General features: G+C 44.0%; 1 protein-coding gene across 1 annotated transcript in view; it reads left to right on the forward strand.

The window, feature by feature from the left end:
* The window catches only part of LOC125770640 (carbonic anhydrase-related protein 10), a 43,561-nt gene that overhangs the window by 17,325 nt on the left and 9,086 nt on the right, over positions 1-17,150 (forward strand). Inside the window, exons 3-4 of the mRNA XM_049440536.1 lie at positions 8,738-8,785; positions 14,990-15,126. Of these exons, the coding sequence (XP_049296493.1) occupies positions 8,738-8,785; positions 14,990-15,126 (185 nt within the window). The remainder of the gene's footprint in view (positions 1-8,737; positions 8,786-14,989; positions 15,127-17,150) is intronic.

Raw genomic sequence — 17,150 nt, forward strand, 5'->3', positions numbered from 1 at the left:
AGAACTAGTGATGGGAAAAACGGCTCCGAAGCCGGATTCCAACCAACAGCTTCGATTCCAACCAACAGCTCTCTTCCTAATTAACAATTAAACCTGCCAAAGCGAGAATGCAATTCTGCTCCGGAACCGACTCCGGAGTTGTATGTTCGGAATCGGCTGCGGAGCCATGGGTTCGGATCCGGCTCCGGAGCCGTGGGAGCACTCCGAAGCGCCCATCACTAATAAGAACCTTGAATACGGTGAATTCGAAGCAATAATATAAAGATATAGCAATCAGCACATCACAATTTACGTAAGATTCTTGCTGGTAATGAGGTTGTAATGAGATAGAATATAATTCAAATTGGTATCGGAGTCATTTCCTTCTCCGAACCGTCCAAGGACACCATATCCCGGGTGTTGTCGGCTACTGAAAGTCATATATTGTATAATACACAATAAAATCCTCTTATTCAGTCTGTTCAGTTTTGTGACCCACACTAGTTCCAAGAACTTCTGTACCACAATACCACACAGTACTCTATCATATGCACTAGGTTCGAATTGTTGTGTTTAATTATTTCAACTTTTTTAATGGTTTATGTTTAAATTCAATCTTATACCCCGTAGCACACATGTACGAAAGGTTAAACGAATCTTAATCTTCGTCGTTTGAATACTTCAACTTTCCATCCAGCATAACTATCTTCCCTTCATGGTTTTTCTAACAGCAAGAAGGAGTAAAAACCTAAAATCCACTCAGCCTGTAATTTCTATCCAGTGCTGAAGCAGAAAGCGAACTTTTCGGACCCCATTTACAGCATAAAACATCTGCGGAATGAATGGTAGCCGATGGGATAGTGGGCTTTTGTCTTTCGATACGCTACGACACCTTTTTGCCTGCTAGTGCGGCCTAAATGCATTTCAGTAAGTTATTTCGCCAACTTTCCCATGCAGAAATGATGAATGCTTCGCCTAGCGCAATTTCGATGCATCTCCGCAAAATTGCCCAATTCAAATGATAGTAGAGAGAGAGCGAGGGAAGAAAAGTACGAGTGGTTAGGCCAAATGGCAAACGTTCCTTTCTGGTCATGGTAGTTCAGTAAGGTAACGTTGGGTGTCCGGAAACAATTTTTGGGAACACAAGAATCTATAACTTCATCTTTACATCCACTCAATCCCCCCGAGGCTTGCGTTACCATTGAAGAATCTTACCATTTACTCCGACAACCGAATCTTGCCATCTTCTTTCTTCTCCCACACGCACTCCTACCATACCACGGACGCCATAATTTCGGTGGATGCATAAGTGCCTGCAAAATATAAATACTTCTTCTAACACACATTCTTTCACGTGACGGCATCGAACTGGCTGGGTGGAAATGGATGGTGACACGAGAGAGGGAGGAGGACGAGAGGGCAGGGGCTGAAATTGCTGCATGATAATGTTGTGTTTCATTATCATATTCCATGCAGCGAGCTAATGCGCCCGGGCGCTCACAAGATTGTATGCGCCGCGCGTTGTCGTCGGCGCCGTGATTCATTTTCCTTGGCGACAGCCCAACAAACACACACTGACAACAGGGGTTGATCTTGTGGGGGAGGGATGTTTTTGGGATAGAGAAACGAAAGGGTGTGTGTGTGTGTGTGCATGTGTCACGAAATTCTTGGCTTGGTTGGTGTTGTACACCCCATTTGGATAAAAGGATATATCATCGAGGAAAACTAGCATCGTCTCGTCGGTTCAGGCGCCGCACACCCCCTGATGGGGTTGGTAATTTTTTCGACTGCTATTTATTGGTCGGATTAGTGTGTGCTAGTGATGTGCGGGTCGACCCGAACCTACCGGGTCGGAGCCATCCATAAGCGACCCGAACCCGTTCGGGTCGACCCGTAGATATAAGTAGGTCCAGTAGGTGCAACGATTCCGGTAGGTGCAAGCTAGCATAAGCGACTCCGACCCGTGGGTGCAGCGAGTTCGGGTCGGACTCGGGTCGAAGTAGGTTCAGTAGGTCCAGTAGGTGCAACGATTCCGGTAGGTGCAAGCTGCCATAAGCGACTCCGACCCGTGGGTGCAGCGAGTTCGGGTCGGACTCGGGTCGAAGTAGGTTCAGTAGGTACAGTAGGTGCAAGCTGCCATAAGCGACTCCGACCCGTGGGTGCAGCGAGTTCGGGTCGGAACTACTGAACCTACCTATGTTTACGGGTCGGCCCGAACCCGCTGCACCCACGGGTCGGAATCGATTCCGATTTTGTTGCACCCGACTCCGGGTCGAGCCATGAAATGAATCGTATGTCCCATCACTAGTGTGTGCAAGTGTGTGTAGTAGGAGTGATGGGTTGTCCTCGTTTGCTTCGTTTTTGTTTTCGCTTGACTTCTTCGATGCCATAATTTCTACAAAACCTTGTTACGTATGCGAGCGTAGCAGTTGAGAGCAGGGTGGAAAAACCTTGGGGGAAAACGGTGGTGTCGTGGTCGTGGTAAGATAGGATGAAGAAGCGACTGTGTGCCTCGGTGTTTCTTTATCCTTAATTTCAATCTTCACTCAGGGAAAAAAGCCGTGATGCAACGTTACCATAAGCTATTCCTATCACCGAAAGAGCTTCAATTTTTCGTTTGTTTTTTTCCCCCTTCATCCCTTAGGTTCGGTAACGTCTTTTCAAAAAGGAATAGAACGGCTTCTTTCTTATGTGTTTTCTTTCTTTTTTTTTTGGTCCCAGCTTGGAGTGGCAACATGCTCCAATTCTTACGAGTGGTGATTGTCGTACCGCGTTCGATCGTGTTCTGTGTTTCACCATGAATATTGGCTTAATGATGGTCGCTACTTTTTATGCAACCCACACCCCTTATTATTCGATGGTCGCTCGCTCATCATCATCACCCACATCTCAAGTACACCGCTGATCGTTGTTATCGTTATCGTTAGGTAAAGCTGTTTTTGTATCACCGATGTTTTTTGACCATCGTGATTGACCCTTTTTTATGTGGTTAGGGGTGTATGAAATGTAACGGGAGTAACATTATGCATCATTGTAATACCAAAAAAAAAGCCAAATTCCCTCCAGCAAGCATGTATCGCATTCTGGTTGCATTGTGGCCGTGTATTGATTCGTGAAAGTGCTTCAATGCCGAAAAAGTTGAAGATGGCTGACGGACAGCACCAGTAAGCAGAGCAAAAAGAAAAGATAAATTGCTTATCCAGCGATGGTTGTTTGGTTGAATGCAGTTCGAGCGTTGTCTTTTGCTTGCATCATGCAAACTTCCCCGGTCCACGAAAGAAGCGCTGGTAGAGATATCTGATTTACTGCCCGTTCTTATTTTGCGCGTTGCTACCCCTTATAGTCTACCAGGCAGTGTTGGCACCAGTGAGTCTGCGAATCAATCGCTGTAACACGATGGCAGTTCCGGTGAGAAAAAAAGGATATTTTTCTTAAGCACCAGCGCGTTTCCCTTTACCCGTGGGAGCACACACATACACACATACACACGTATACAATGTATGTTGGCGAAGTACTGGCGCCAGCAAGTTTCGATCCAGAAAATAAAAGAACCCTTCAAGGGACAGCGGCTGGGTGGAGGGAAGGGGGGTAGGCTGCAGGGTGAGGGACTATTTTCCGGCAGAATTTTCCGAAATGTTGTGTGCCAGCACCCGCTGGAAATGCGGGAAAAGAATGGCTGATGTGGAACCAATTGGCCAATTGCCAGCGTCGCGTTGGCACCAGTAGTTTTCATTGCCGAATTCTGGCAGTATCCTGGTCGCAGCCACCACAGATTGCACGAGGCTCCCCCTCCATTAATGGTACACTTGGTTTGTACCCAATTGCTGGTCGATGTTACCAATTTTGGTATGAATGATTTTATTGTCTGTTTTCCCCCTCAAAAAAAAAAAACGTTCCTCGATCCTCCTTCCTGCGAAACCTCGATTCATCCACAAAATAAGGGAAGGAAAATGAAACGTTTGCAAAATTTTAATTATTCATATAAACGTTGATCTCGGGGTAATGATTTTTTTCCCCCGCTAACAGTCACAATTGGTAACAACAACAACAAAAAATGCGCGAAATTTTAAACACTCTTTTCATTCCCAGTGGCAAATAATTTCCATCGTAATGAAAAACCACTTGAGAAAGTGATTGGTTGGTTTTTAGTTGATTTACTCAATTGGCACCTTCCAGCAAGGAAAAGAAATTGTGAACAAAATGAAAGTACTTTCTGATTTGAAGGCATTTCGTTCACACCGTACGTTATTTTTATTCTTGTTTTTTTCTCCCTCTCTCCTCCGTACTGCCGAACGCCATTGGCGGTCATTGGATGCTGCTGGCGGGCGCACTACAAATCTGTTTCCACAGTTTTTTTTCCTTCCACCGCTCCCGTTGCGTTGTGCGCGTTGTTTGCTGTTTTGATGCCAATTTATGACTCAACTATTTTCCAGCACACACTTCAATGATCCATGGTAACCGCTTTTCCTGTGCGGCGCAACGCGTCCTCGAGCACACTTACCCGTAGTCGCCGTTTCTATTTTTCCCATTACCTCTAGCAAGACTTTTTTTCTCGTTTTCTTTTTCCTTTTGCCTTCTTACCAACCGGTTCTCCAAAGCATCCAAAGCCCGATGGCGGGCATCACACAACCATGTCAGAGGCCGGGGGGGACTCTGGTGGTTCATTTTTCACCATTTATTTCGATTCCCGTTTCCAAGGAAGCAACGACATCTTTCCGGTATCTTTCTCTCAAACCGGTTGCACAAAGTTTTTAGCCCAAACCATGCGGCCATGGCAAAACAGAAAAAGAATACAAAATCCATTCCGCCGAGAGGAAAGCGGCACGAATCAATCGGTGGAACATTTCGCATTGATTTGGCGCCGGTGGCAAAGGCAGCCAAGAAGATTCATTCGTTATTTTTTTTTGTTTCTTGCGGAAGCCAAGTGGAACGATGGCGCGCACACAAAGTAGGTGAAATGAAATATCCCTCGGAGCGTTTGACTCATTTCGAACGACTTCGATCCGATTTTCCACATTCGCTAGTGAAACAAAAGCGAAGCAAAAAAAAAATACAAAATGTAGAAGAAGACAAAAACATAAAATAGAATGTCTTCCTCTTAGCATCGCGTGCCCTTCATCACAGTTACACCCACTCCTTCCCACCCCATAATGTCTGCACTCGGTCCAGCAAAAGATCTACCGGGAATGGAGTAAACGCGCACACATCTAATGGTTTCGGGGCAAAGGAAGACAACAACAAAAATTATCCTTCCTCCAGTGGCTGGTGGCACGGCGAAACCAAAACCATCTCATCTCCCTCCCTGTGGGAAGAATCACGAAGAAAGGGGATGTAGAAGGGGGTTGGAAGAATATCTTCCCGGTAATTGGGCACAAACGCAGCAGCATGGAGGGTAGACAGTGGAGCAGAAGCAAAAATCACTTTACCAAAAAACCGAAAATTGTTGAACGCTTCGACTCCGACTGATTGACGCAGCAGCATGGCACACAACCGAGTATGGCCAGGAAAGGGAAGAAAGAAAACAAAAGCGTAAAAGATGAGTGTCCATAGCGATGCGAACGGTATGTGAGAGACGAGAATGCACACCCTTTTATTCCCAGTTCTTAAGACACTATATACCCGGCAGCAGTGCGCAGAGTTTTCTAGCGAATTTTTTCTTTCTTTTGTTTCCGTTTTTGTTTCGACGTTTCATGATACTCTAACTAGACGATTGGAAGGAAAAATAGCTACAACAGTATGGATTGTGCAATGGAAACCAGGCGGTGAAGAGAAAGGAAGAGAGCGGAGATGTGAGGATACGACTTTCTCGAGAGACGGTCGCGAAGCGGAGCGTAATAAAATAATCATGGCGCCAGACATTTTGACGCCGAAATATTTCTTCCTTCCATAAATTTTTCTCAATCGCTGTTTGCGCCCCCCCCCCCCCCCCCACCCTCCCCATCTTTCTTAAGGTTTTAATGTGTGTGTGTGCCGCATGAGTTTGTTGTTGTTTGGTAGAGGGTGCCTTTGGTGGAATGTTTGTTTTGCTTCTCGTGATGCGATCTCCTCTTCCCAATATAAACGAGACGGTTGACAAGAAGAGTAAATAGATAAACCATCTTTGCGAGTGACTCACAAAAGTAGGTTTGCGTGAATGAAGTTTGCTGTGGAGTTTTCTTTTTTTTTGTGTGTTGACAATTTTTCCAACTCCCTTTCCCGTTGCCACATTTCTATCCCACCACCAGCGTCACTAGCGAATTCAATGACATTGGATGGGTCTTCGCACCCGACCGTTTCCCGTCAGTCTGGCGACCGTTCTAGAGCGGATGTGGATTGTCCCATGTTCTGAAGAAAGGGGAAGGGAGGGGAGGTGAATAGTAGAAACAGTTTGCATCAAGCTGGATTGAGAAAGTCTTTTTTTGCAAGATGAAACAAAGTGTCGTTGACGACAACATAAGTCCAAGATAGCGTTGCTAGGTCAGAAAGTGCTGACCGGCTGATTATTATTTATAAATTTATTGATTAAAAATTTAAAAATCATAAAACGGCTCTAGCTGCCTCTCTGAAAGCTACTTTCGTGTGCGCAACACAAAGTAAAATTCTATTTCACTGCATCGCGTCATCGATTGAATGCGATGATGACCGAAAATCTAGCACGCTAACAAAAGAAACATGCGTGACAGTATGGGGAGCGGGAGTAAGTAAGTGGAGGGTGGTTGATTACAAAAGCCGGACCATCGGAATATGAGCTTTGGTGTTTTTTTTTCATCCGAAAAAAAACCAAATTGCTCTACACAAACTCTCTGCACAAACTTCACGTCCTTATCTTTCGTGTCCTTGAGATTACTTGTTCCATTGCTTTGTTGGCTTTGTTTTCAACCGTAAAGTGAGCCACGAACGTACACACGCAAACGATTCACTATCCTTTTTAGCCCATTGTAACATTATCCAATTCCCCCGGGAAAAGTCTTACTTTCTCCCCCCAGCCACGTTCGGTGGTGGTTTAGCAGCGAAAACATTTGACTCTTGTAACCCTGCTTATCATACTGCGGATAGCGCGGGTGCCATTATGCCGGAGCGTTACAAATACCGATAAAAGATTTCAAGAAACGTTAGACAACAAACCCGACATTGAAAGGGAGACTGTTGTGGTGCTTTCGATAGTGACGTATGGAAATACATAATAACATTTTTTTTTATTACTTGGATGCGGTTGTGTGTTTAAAGTATCACAAAATTTAAGCATTTAAAACAATTACATCATCAATTTTTGTGATGAAAAAAAAATTCAAGCATCGTGACGATTTGGAAGAAATAACGTTTAACTCCTTAAGCAGCTCGCTTATCTAACTCAGCTAGCATAATGGTACGAGTGTTTGTAACGCGCTATATAATAGACACCTTATCGCTCAATGATGCTGCAACCACAGCGCGAAATAGGTTGGCTCTTTTCAGTATTCCCGACTGAAGAAGGGTGAAAGATACCCTCCTTACACAGAACATCAACTTAATTGCAATTTCTTTTTCAACTTGACAACAATTCTTGTATTGTACGTGTACTTCGCATTAACGTGTTTGTTTACTCGAAAGACGAATAAAGATGTTACAGGGTAACTCGCAAATTTTTGACACGTTCCCAAGGTTTTTTGAATGCGTCTCAGAAATTTTTGAATTCGTCCCACAATCTTTTGAACGCGTCTTTGATATTTTTGAATTCGTTTCACAATTTTTTGAACGCGTCCCAGAAATTTTTGAATTCGAGCCACAACCTTTGGAAAGCGTCCCAAATTTTTTTGAATTCGTCCCATTGTTGTTTAACAACTTCCCAATTATTTTGGAATTCGACCCATAATTTTGCAAAAACGGAATCAAAAATATCTGGGAAAGTGTCAAAAAATTGCGGAATATCCTGTAATAACGCTCGGAAATAGAACATTCATTTAAAAATTGATTGTATAACTATCAGCATAGAAACTGTAAGATATTTTTCGTTACCAATCGAACAGTGGTTTATCTTACAGAAAACAAAGAATAGGTGAAACAATTTGAAAATAGGAAAGAAGCAAAATACCGTGTGCTTCGAATAGATAATTGTAGCATCATGCACTAGCTGCTTAAAATTCGTCTGGCGAAATCACTAGCAAAATTAACACACGCACTAGAGCTCCTAACCACAGCAAAGTTCTTAGCGAACAATCCGCTAAATGTTTCTGTGCCGAGAAAGTGAACAGTGAGCAGAGATAAAATGAACCACCACGTCCAGCAGATGAACGTGTGAAGGTGTGTATGTTTGACGAGCACAACAAAGAAGGATGCGCTCGTCTGCCATGGCCACATGTGGCTGTATACAGACTGCAGCTTTAGTACGGGCATGACAGCATCGCGTACCAGATATACCAGCTGCTCATTGCAGTAGGCACAAACAACCGTACAACATGATTTGTTTTCCTTTTTTTTATACATATTTTCTTTCTCCCGTTGGCTCGCTTCCAACGCTAGCCTTACAGACGGGACGCGTATGCCCGTAAGGTAAAAGTCTTGATTGAATTAAAATATTTTATTCATGTAATTCAAGGTGATTCGCTATGGTAGGTAAGGATTTTTTTTAGAAAGGATTCTTATTGTGCAAGTTTCATACTTAAAGAGACAAAAAAAAATTACGAGAAAAAAAACATTTCCCAATGTTTTGCTGAATGGTGGAAGCATCGGAATCCTTGAAAGAGGCTTATTGTTTTTATGCAATATTTTTAAAGTTGTGTTTTTTTTCTTTTCGTTCCAGAAATCGAAGCCAGCTGGGAGGAATGGTGGACATATGATGGAATTTCAGGTAAGGATGGTACTTTTCACGACTTTTCAAGAATTTATCCGTAACGGGCACTTAGTTAGACACTACGTAGATCGTTAGGAATAACATTAGAGACGGCGTGATGCTTTTCAAAATTTGAGTTCCTTCCATTTCCAATATCGGGGGGGCCTCTGCTAGTGACGGGCGGATCTACCTTTCTCCGTATATCGAAAAAAAACATCGCCCATGGACCACATATCCGTGTTCCACAGCCCCTCTCCTCCATCCCATCTTCCTGATGGTGGTGGGTTTTAGTTGGTTCCCCTTCCTCCTCCAGAATCTCTTCAAATCATCAACCCAACCAACCAGCTGCCCACATTACATGGTGAAATGCGTCCGAACAACGATGCAATGCCCATCAAAAACCTGCAAATAATAGCCAGCACTTCACGTCACTCGTCTGTCGTCGCTGTTCTGGCGCTCGATGTGTTGTTTGGAATGGGTGTGCCTGTCCTTTTCCTAACAATCAGTCGCAGACCGAACCACGCGGACACACATACCTCCGGCTTATGTGCGGCAACCACAGAGTATGTGTGTGCCCGTGGATGTCGAATGGGTTTACTGCCATTGCGAATTCGCACCAACATCCACAGCCGTGAACTGTGTCACGTCGAACGAAGGACCATCGTAGAGCTGCAACCCCTTGCTTGCAGGTTCCTCCCCTTTATCTATCCCCCTACTCACCCCCCCCCCCCCCCCCCCCCAGAGAGGAACGGGGGGCAAATAAACAGTTCCGTTACCGTCTGTTGCTGACTTGGATGACTGTTCGAGTGTGCTCGGTTCGGGCTGGTTTCGCTTCACACCTCATACCAGCAATACCCTTCCCTATCTCCTTCTCCTTACCTTCACTCATCCACCCAATAATGGGGCATGGTGTCTGATGGATACCGGATTCGGTGACAAACCAGCCGTCAAAACGCAGCAACGCAAGATGTTGATGTGTCCGCCAATAACCGTCGTAAATAACCGAACGACAAAAGACTCCATTTGTCGTCGTTTGGACTGCATCCACCCCCTCGCACTGGTGAAGTAAGTGCGTGGAGTAAGCGCGCCTGGTGTAACGATGGCTGACATCGTCAATTACACATTGCCAAACTCGTGAGCAACAAATTGCTTGCCGATCTATTGAATAGCTTTCTCCTGCCCTCCCGCATATGCTCGCGTACACAACCAATGGTGCGACTTAAGCGTGATGATTGAAGTATCGCTTCTTCTTAACAAACTTCTCTCAATGTGAAGGGCGTTATTGGAGGTTGTGAAGCGCTTATAAATCGTACCATTCCTTCCAGTGATGGTTTGAACATAATGGAATGAAATAATTATATCGATAGTGATTATGAGCAACAGCAATAGTAGAGATGAACTTGCTGACAGTTGAACGAAAAGAAAAATCTTTGTGAACACTTCCATCGGTCATGCATTAGCATGAGCATTTTTTTTTTGTTTTGTATGTATGCTAGTAACTGTTCCTCTTTACATATGATTTTGGAAAAGGTTCTGCACTTAAAACGTGACGCATTGAATGGAATTTAATGGCAAAGACGCAATGCACATTGTTCCTTCTCGTTAAGAAGCGTTCGAACACTGCACGCTTCTAAATTGCTTCCCTCACTGCTAGCATTTATGGGGGATGGGAAGACCTAAAGCTCGCACTAGTTGGAATGGTGGATTGAAACTGCTTGCACAGACACACGAGATACGGTTGCACTTGTAACATCGTTGCATTTCAATTCAAGTGCGCCTTTATAGAGTCGTATGCGCTCGGTAATGGTTCCACAGAAAACAAAAAAAAACTGCCCACGTTCCTCATTCGCCTGGAAGAGTCCTACCCTTTATGTTACAGAACTCTCGCATACCTCTCACCCTCTAACCCTGCAGTAGCACACGTGTCGCTCATTCATTTCGTTCCGGTCCACGCTGCAAGCGGAACGGCAATCTTGATCGCTCCGTTTACTTTAGGAGCTTGGCCGTGGTTTTATTATTTTTTTTTTGTGTGCTGAATGTGCGCGCCCATACCCTATTTGCGCGATGACCCTCGATTTCCTGCACGGTACTCGTTTTTAGCCAGTGAATCGGAAACGGATTTTGCATGTCTAGCACAAATATGTCTTACGCTTACGGGTTTTGTGTACGGCAGGAGGGAGGTCAGAATTTCCAAAATGCATACAAGCGTACCGACAACCGGGCGTCTCCACCAGTACCAGTCAACGAGGTACTAGGGGTCTCCATCAGTACCAGGCAACGAGACACTAGGCGTCTCCATCGGATTGGCCACCGGTGCGCGGGTGGAAATGAATTACAAGGCTAAGCGATGTTTGCTATCTCACTCACACCACTCAGCGACGTGTGTGACCTTTTGCACGAGTACGTGCGAGCTGCTCGGTTTGGGAATCGAGGCCAGTCTTCTCGTGCAATGGACTGACTGCATTAAGCGTGATTCGACCGAGAGCAGAACCGTAAACGAAAGCGATCCAAAATAAAAACAAGAAGAAAAAAATTACACGAAAAATCACACATATATACACTTACTTTCACATAATCCTTTTAGCGCTTCGCTTTATCCAGACGCCTCAACACCGCTTGCTTATCGGTACGGACTCATCTTTTGCCTTACCGTAGGGGGATGGGTGTGTTTTTTTTTGCAAAGCGTTTGTAATAAAGCGTGAGCGATATACCGAAGGGACAAGGCTGCCTTTCAATGCTCATGTCGGGTGTCGGGTGTTTACTTTACTCGGTGGGTTGCGATGAAATTATCGTACCGGTGGCATCTTTATCAACAAACGCTGCTTCGCGAACTGAAGTGGGTTTCGTTCGGGTCGTTTCTCAAACCCTCCTTCACCATCCCAAAACCCTCCCACCTAACATATAGTATGTGTGTGTGTTTATGTCCGTTTTGTTGTGTCTTTCTTTTCTATTCAGGCGCTGCAACTTCGCAACTCGTTGCTTGTTTTCCAATTTTCTTGCACGTTTTCCCCCTTTAACCTACCCATTTGCCTCTCTTCCCGCTCTTCATCCCACCTGTGCTTTCGGTGCATTAAATCTTACCGAGCCCAGAAGCCACGGGCAGGCTACCAGGTGTACTCGTTTGGCTACACATGTTTGTTTTCACTTAGCATAAGTTGTTGTTCTGCTTAAGCGCTTTCTTAAGGGTGGGTCCTGATTTCATCGCCGTTGTCTTAGGTGCTTGTGTGTGAGTGCGCGTGTATGTGCATTGTGTTATATTAGATTATCGAGAGCAAAAAGGTCCACAGAAAAACCCTTCCTTTCAACGAGTTTACTCTACAGCTTGGAGAGCTTGGGGTGGTGTAAAAAGTTTGTCGGCTCTTTTAAGCCAATATTTTGTTCTGCAAGCTTTATGCGGGAGCTGTTGATGATAAGCGAGCGCGATAGTAAAAGTTTATCCTTCGTGTTTTACGGTCCGATACAGTACCCCCTTCATTGATATAATTGATAGAAATCAAATACGGTGCATTCAATTAATTTGAGTAGTATTTATAGTTGTTATCTACATAAATTCGTTTCATCCCATTGCAAAATTACGGAGAAGATGGAACGATGAAAAAAATATTAAATTGTAAAAAACCAGACGACACCATTCTTGAATCACCGGGCGCCTCCATTCTTGAATCACCGGGCACCATCATTCTTGAATCACCGGGCGCCTCCATTATCGCAAAATTATAATTTCTTGTAGCAATTAGCAACAAGAATGAAGCTAACACTGAAAATGAAGCTCCTCAGGGTTAAAAAAAAATCACACTTTTCATGCCATGCGGCTTCCACAACGGGTAAAAAGGGCATTGTCATGCTTTGCAACGGTTTAATATAATCGCATGTAACATTAGCATTGCCACATGCCACCATTACACCTTTTATCATGATGCCACGAGTGTAAGGAATTAATATCACATATGTGAGGTGCTTTCATCGACAAAAAAAAGATTTCATCATCAAACACACCACACACTTCTGGAGCAAGGAGAAAAATGCCTAAGCTTTTACCACAGTAAAATGCGAACCAGAATGAGAAGAAGCATCAACGATATCTTGCCGGATGGTTTCGCCAAAACAATGCTGTTACGGCTGGTTGCCTAGCACACTACTACCGTACCTCGGTACTTTTCAATGCTTCCCCGTCTATGAAATCGCAATTGAATGAATCCTTAAAAATGGAAGCCAAATTCCGAGCCATCGACAGGAATATAATTTTCCTCGCTCGGTGCATAAGATGGGAAACGTCCTCCCTCGGTTACAGTGCGAGCAGAGACAACCTCATTTCGCGTTTCACCATGCTTTTCCCGCACGGATCGGCAAACAAACGGAATTGATAAATTTCCATTCTACTCCCCCGTTCCACGGCTACCAGCTTCGGTTTCATTTCAAAGGGTTTTCGGTGAATACCGGTGAGTTCAGCCAGCTGGCGGTTAAGGAATTTTACAAGCGCAAACCAAATCCTGTTGGCTTTCAAGTGGATGCTCCAACAAACAGTGCAACATCCGTTCCATTTCATCAAAGGGTGTGGGGGAGGTATAAAGGGAGTTTCGTGAGGGAAGACCTTTCACCATCGTAAAGCAATAATTGCCTTTGACCGAGCAAAGAACCAAAATTGGCCACCGGGACAAGAAGCGAGTGTGGGCCAACATTCACATCGCATTCTTTTCCCCATCTCCTTTTGGTTTGTTCGTGCACATTTTTCATACCGTGAGCTAAGAGAGTAGGAATCCAAAAACAAAGATCCGTCCGGTGCCTGGCCGGCACCTGAAATAATGAAAAAATAGAATTTCCAGGACCAAGACGCAAAACGGTTCACCATTAAAGCGAAATGGAGACATTTGGTCTACTTCGTCTGTCTTAAAAATGGAACGTCATTCACAATGTCAAGAATTTTTTCACTTGTGATGAACGCAGCTTCGCTTAGAAACTTTTATATATTATTTAACACAAAACCCCGTTTGATGGTATTCGCCCGATGGATGGAAAAGCTTGTACTAGCATCATTATTTGTAGAAATAATTATTTCAACTACACAATAAACTACCAACCAAAGCCAAAACCATCGGCAGCAGGGATTGAAGCAAAGCTTTTGGTACCGACTTGTGATCGAGCCGAACTGGCTGACGAGCTATCGTTGTGCGAGTAAGACAACACACCAAACGTTTGCTGGTCGAGGCAATTTCAATTCCTTCCGCAACGAGACTAACTAGCAACTGCGAACACGGGCGGCAAGGCGGCGAAGCACACCGAAACACCCGCGCACACTAAAGGAATTTAATTTGGTATTCGAAAACTTTGGTATTATTCTTCGATTCGCACCGGCTTCTCCTTTACTCGGTTGCAGAGGTGGTGTTGAGGTTTTGCCTTGCCTGGTGTGTTGTGTAATATAACTTCTTTTTTTTTCTTATTTCGCTTCTTCTTCTCTTGCATGTTACTTACACCGGTATCTTGAGTGGTTTGGTCCCAGAAGCACTCTACCGGTTGCACTTTAACTTTAACTTTCAGCACGAGGTAAATAAAGTTCGTGCACAACTGCTAAGGATTCCTTCTTCACCATCTAACTACCTTCCCTTTGGAGCTATTAGGATAAGAGGGAAGAGGATTTGTTTGCAATCGATTGACGGTAGACCGTTTTGTGCTTTACTCGGCACGAGGTGATGATCTCGTTAAATGTTTATCGATTGAATTGAAGAGGATAAAGAAAAGTGAATTTTTGCTCAACTTGGCAAATTATTGTAGTCATCCGATCACTTCCGTTAAATTGCAAGCAAATGTGAGCAAACATTTTTATGAGATTTGTATATTTTTGTTTGTAAATAAAAACTTGAAAATGAAGTAAAATAAATGAACTTGAAGGAGCCCTACTACTAATTGATGTATAATTTTTCACACCACAGAAAGACATTTTTTTCGTTTAATTTTCCTAGTCAACAAAGATTTTGTGCTAAAATTAACGTTTGATACCATGTATTTGCTTTTCTCTTATCTTGCCTAATAGAAAGAAGCAATTCATGCTCAAATTTTATCAACACCTGTTGTGGAAGATGAGCTGGGCTGTTTTTTATCCTTCCGACAGCTGGCGACGAACCCGACTCGAGAACGAATATCATATATGTTTTATCCATATTGTTAATGAACCATTTATACACAGTGACTAAAAGAAAAAGCGTTTTTTTTTTTCTTTTCTCACAGGACCCGCCTTCTGGGGACTCATCAACCCGCAGTGGAATATGTGCAACAAAGGACGCCGCCAGTCGCCGATTAACGTGGAACCGGAGAAGCTACTGTTTGATCCATACCTTCGATCACTGCACATTGACAAGCATAAGGTAAGTGTTTCGAAGATGGCGAAACGCGTGTAAAAAGTCCTTTGCTGCTAACTGAACCAAAAAACCCCTTACGGCCACCTGTTTCAAAGGGGGAAATGATGAAGAGGAAAAAAAAGTTGTACTCCGATAAGCCGATATCCCCCACACAAGCACTGATGCAAGGATGATGATGCAGTGACTGGTGACTACGCACAATATGGTGTGTCTCGCTCGTAGGCTTTCATGAGGGTATGGCTTTTGAAAAAGGATATCGTGTTTTTTTCTTCTTCTTGAAGTTAGGGGCATTGGTAAAGGATCTTTACGCCAACCCATGATACCTGACAAAATCCCATTTCCATCGTTTATCGCTTGAGGTTTGTGAGGTAAAGGAGACTTACACCGCAGATAACGCACCGGTAGCTCATTGACGCAACCGTGTACAACACACCCCGACACTTCTTCGTGAATGAGAACGGGAAGAGGTCGAAGACTTCGCAAGCTATATATGCGTGGAGGACATAGATTTACAGTCACATCCTCAGGAGGGCCACCAGCTGTTTCTTATCGTTCTTTTTTTTTTGCTTTAACAAACCAGTTACCTCGTTTAGTGTGAAATTCCTTCCACTCTCTCCCCCCGTTCAACTCACTGTATTGGCAGCTTCTCCCTCCTGCCGAGACTTAAAATCGATTGAGAATATTGAATCACACCCGCGTACATCCGCATCCGGTTCGGTACACCGTCAATTTTAGTCGTTCAACTTCCTCCCACCTTCACATTGTGATAAGATATTCTCGTTGAAGGAGGTGCTGAGAATATGGGCAAGATGAAGCAACAACAACAAAAAACCTACCCAAAACGAGGACTAACCAGCTGAATAACCATCCCTATTTTCTAAAGATTGGAACAAGATTGGAACGCATATTCCCATCGTTTGCGTGTACCGGGTGTTGTGTGTGTATGTGTGAATGCTATTTGTGCTGAAAGTTTTTTTGCCGTGAAACCCCCAGGTCCTCAGCCTTTGTCTACCGTTCCGGTTTCCGTTCCCAGCTCAGACTCCACCCATGCAGACGCGTTAGGGTTGTTAGGGGAGTCGCGTAAATTTGATTATGTATTTTGAGACACTGTTTTTTTCTCCTCTTTTTTGTTGTCTTCACCTTCCATTGAAGCCTTCAAAATTCTGTTCGCAAAACTGGAACGAAGAAACCGTGATGTGTATTTTTTTTGTCTTGCCCCCTCCACATGAAGACGAGTTGGAATAGAGCAAGGTTAGACGGAAACTTTTTTTTTACCCAACGAAATGGGGTTTGAAAACATATAAAGAAAAAAAAAAGAAATTGCACGAATCTACACAGATTCCTTTAGGGGGTTAACTGGCTCAAGTTAAATCTTGTCAGGGACACGTACACAATGGGGAAGAAAACGGGGTGGAAAAATGAAGGTGGCTTCCTTCACTGGTTCCCGTTTTTTTTTGTTGATTTTTTGTTGTTGCCCCTATTCTAACAACCACCCACTTACACACAGCCAAGTGAAGTGGAAAATGTGAGAAAAATCTTGTGAGGAAAAAAAAGCGAAAAAGAGAAAAATGGTACAGTAGTAAACTGCATTAAACCACATCAAAATACACACGCACGCACACACACACATATCACGCAGTACAACAGAAAGAATATATCATTGGTGTAAGCAAACACTGAGCGGAAGAAAAATATGCTGTGGAAATTGCGGGCTAACGAAAAATTGGACAAAATTTCTGGTTCCGCGTTTCGCTGCCAACATTTACAATATCCACAACAGGCAAAGCGTAACGATTTTCTTCTCACATTCCCGCGGCACATCTTCTCCCTTCCACCTACCCCCCTCCCCTCCCCTCCCTTTTCCCCACTCCACCAACGGCCCCCTAACACCACAAAATCAGTTTGCAAGTATAAAAGTCGTCATCATCGTCGGCCTTTTTTTTGAGCGCAAAAAAAAAAGAAAAGAAAAAAACCACCCCTGAAGGCGTCAAAAGACGACGATGACAAAAGCCGGAAGAAAAACAAGACAA

This window comes from Anopheles funestus, chromosome X (assembly GCF_943734845.2).
Source record: "Anopheles funestus chromosome X, idAnoFuneDA-416_04, whole genome shotgun sequence".
In the NCBI taxonomy this organism is placed as follows: Eukaryota; Metazoa; Arthropoda; class Insecta; order Diptera; family Culicidae; genus Anopheles; species Anopheles funestus.